We start from the raw sequence: 2,435 nt of genomic DNA, 5'->3' as shown, positions 1-2,435 counted from the left end.
TATGTATATATATATATATATATATTATTTATGTGTTTTTGTGAAGTGCTTAATCCATTTTACTCTTTCATGTACCTTGTACGCAGGATGATTTTAATTTATGATGAATGTTACCCGTAATTTTATGAAAAACAATACTGGATACACATTCCGTGATTGAGAGATTGTTGGAAGAACATGGGAGGCATGTTAGACCTGAACCCCTGATATAATAATATCGGCTTGTTGGTTTCTATTAATTCATTAGCATGCTGAGTTTAACTTGAGATTGTTTTGTTAGTAACCTCAATATTTTCAAATGATTTGTAGTATGAGATGCCAACATAGTGATACGTTCAATGTGCATGAAATTGATCTGAAACGCTACTGTAGTGGTATTACACCGGTTTAGTCAGTTATTATCGGTTTTTATTTATTTATTAGTATGCTGATACTTGGTTGAGCCACTACTGTATTAGTCACATGAATATTAAACTATTTTGGCATTTTAGTATACTGCAAACGTTCCATTAAATCTAAAAAGTTTGTTAATTTGATGATTTGTTAATATATGTTACTGTTGCAGAATATGCATACACCCTTCGCGTTAATGAAAAGAGTGACATATATAGCTTCGGTGTTGTTATCTTGGAGCTGGTAACTGGCAAGCCCTCAGTGTGCCCAGAGTTTGGGGAGAAGGACTTGGTGAAATGGGTGTGCAGCAACATTCAGCAGAAAGGGGAGGAGAGTGTAATCGACTCCAAGCTGGATAACTGCTACAAAGTGGAGATTGCCAAAGTCCTCCACATAGGTCTCCATTGCACCAGTAATCTTCCCATCAACCGGCCTTCGATGCGGAGGGTGGTTAAGATGCTGGTTGAAGTTTGTGAAGAAAGCAAGCCGACTCTTCTACCGAAGGATGGCAAACTGTCTCCATACTACTATGAAGAGGATCCGGGGAGTGTTGCTTGAGAAGAAGCTTTAGGAGAGGGTCTGAATATCTTGGGCGCTCATTTTTCTGAGAATGATATGGAAGATATTCAAACTTCTGTGCCCCAGCCTTAAGTGAAAAGAAAGACGCTTGCCTGTTATTGCATTGGTGCCAACCATGTAGAGATTTACTGGCATTAACCTTATGTGAGATGTTCCATCTTTGTAGTTTATTGTTGGCCTGATTGCCGGAATGCTGTACAACAGTAGTCTGCATAACTGCTTTCAGGATGTTAAAGGGTCAGTTTGTTGTATTGGTTTGTGCATCAATCATATAATCTTCTCTGATGCGACAAGGAAAGCGGCTGTAATCTCTTAGGTTTGCTGCACGCTTATTTATTTTGATTTCTATATGGTATGAGAGCCTCGAAGTAATTGCGATGACTGTTGCAAGGACATGAAATTTAAAATACTTTTGTTAAAATTGCTCATTTGTTTGTTGAAAGGTAGAATCTATCGTTTTCTTATGGTTTATTAGATAGAGAGTGGCATGATACCTGCAAGGGGCAAGCAAAAAATTATAGAATCGTAAAATTACAAGGGGGATGCTGCTCAATATCATCTTCTATATCTTAAAATCATACAAGGCTTATATATATATGACCGATTCTCAGGCAGCTACCGAAATTACAAAAAAGTTGTCTTACTAATTCAAATAACGTTCAATTAGCTGTCCTAGATATGTCATTATTATAAACAAACTCAGTTGTATGGAGGTGTAAATCCTAACTTCCTAAGCTTCAACCCAGCAAGACCATCAGTTTGGGGGTGAAAAGCTGAGGAAAACTTTTATTTTGTTCTCATTGGTTTCGATGAGGCCTTCCAAAAATATGAATTTAGTATCCCTATCATAAATTATGGTAGAAAGAATTCCTTGTAATCTCATAATTTCTCTAAAGGATAGTTTGGCTTTGTAAGATGCATCATTTGTTTTAGAGAGAAGCAGAAAATGTGACATTTTGGAGATCCAATCCACAATTATAAGGATACTCTCATGACTTTTAGGCATCCTTGGTAAGCCTAAAATAAAGTCTGTGGAGATGTGTTCTTATGGTCTAAAAGGAATAGGTAAATGTGTGTGAGGACCTGCTTTTTGTTTTATTGTTTCTAGCTAGAAGACATGTTTTAAAGTTAGAATACAAGTCTTTCAACATCCCTATGTTTAAATGGCTAATAAAATCATTTCTCCACTTAATTTTGGGACTTGAACTTCCCAAAATGTCCAGCAATTCACAAGAATGATAATTCTTCCATAAGAAAATCTTTATAGATGTTCTAGGAATACATAGACTCTGCCTTAGAAGGATAACCATCAATAATCATAAAAGAGTTGTTAAATATTAATGATTCAAGCTCTTGCTCTAAATAGATAAGACAAAAATTAGGACATACCTTATGATTGTCTTTCATGATTGTAAAACCAAGGAGTTGAAACTTTAAAGTTGTAGTTAAAAGAGATATTTTAG

The 2,435-nt window shown here is 35.7% G+C and overlaps 1 protein-coding gene across 1 annotated transcript in view; it reads left to right on the top strand.

Annotated features, from left to right (window-relative positions):
• Positions 1 to 1,351, top strand: part of LOC110028286 (receptor-like protein kinase HSL1) — a 5,003-nt gene extending 3,652 nt beyond the window's left edge. Inside the window, exon 2 of the mRNA XM_020730073.1 lies at positions 566 to 1,351. Coding sequence (XP_020585732.1) covers positions 566 to 951 — 386 coding nt within the window. The 3' untranslated portion in view covers positions 952 to 1,351. The remainder of the gene's footprint in view (positions 1 to 565) is intronic.
• The last annotated feature ends 1,084 nt before the right edge of the window (positions 1,352 to 2,435 follow it).

Source organism: Phalaenopsis equestris, unplaced genomic scaffold (assembly GCF_001263595.1).
Source record: "Phalaenopsis equestris unplaced genomic scaffold, ASM126359v1 Scaffold000002, whole genome shotgun sequence".
Lineage (NCBI taxonomy): Eukaryota > Viridiplantae > Streptophyta > Magnoliopsida > Asparagales > Orchidaceae > Phalaenopsis > Phalaenopsis equestris.
The sequence above is the reverse complement of the archived record's forward strand: the minus strand, read 5'-3'. Positions and strand labels throughout refer to the sequence as shown.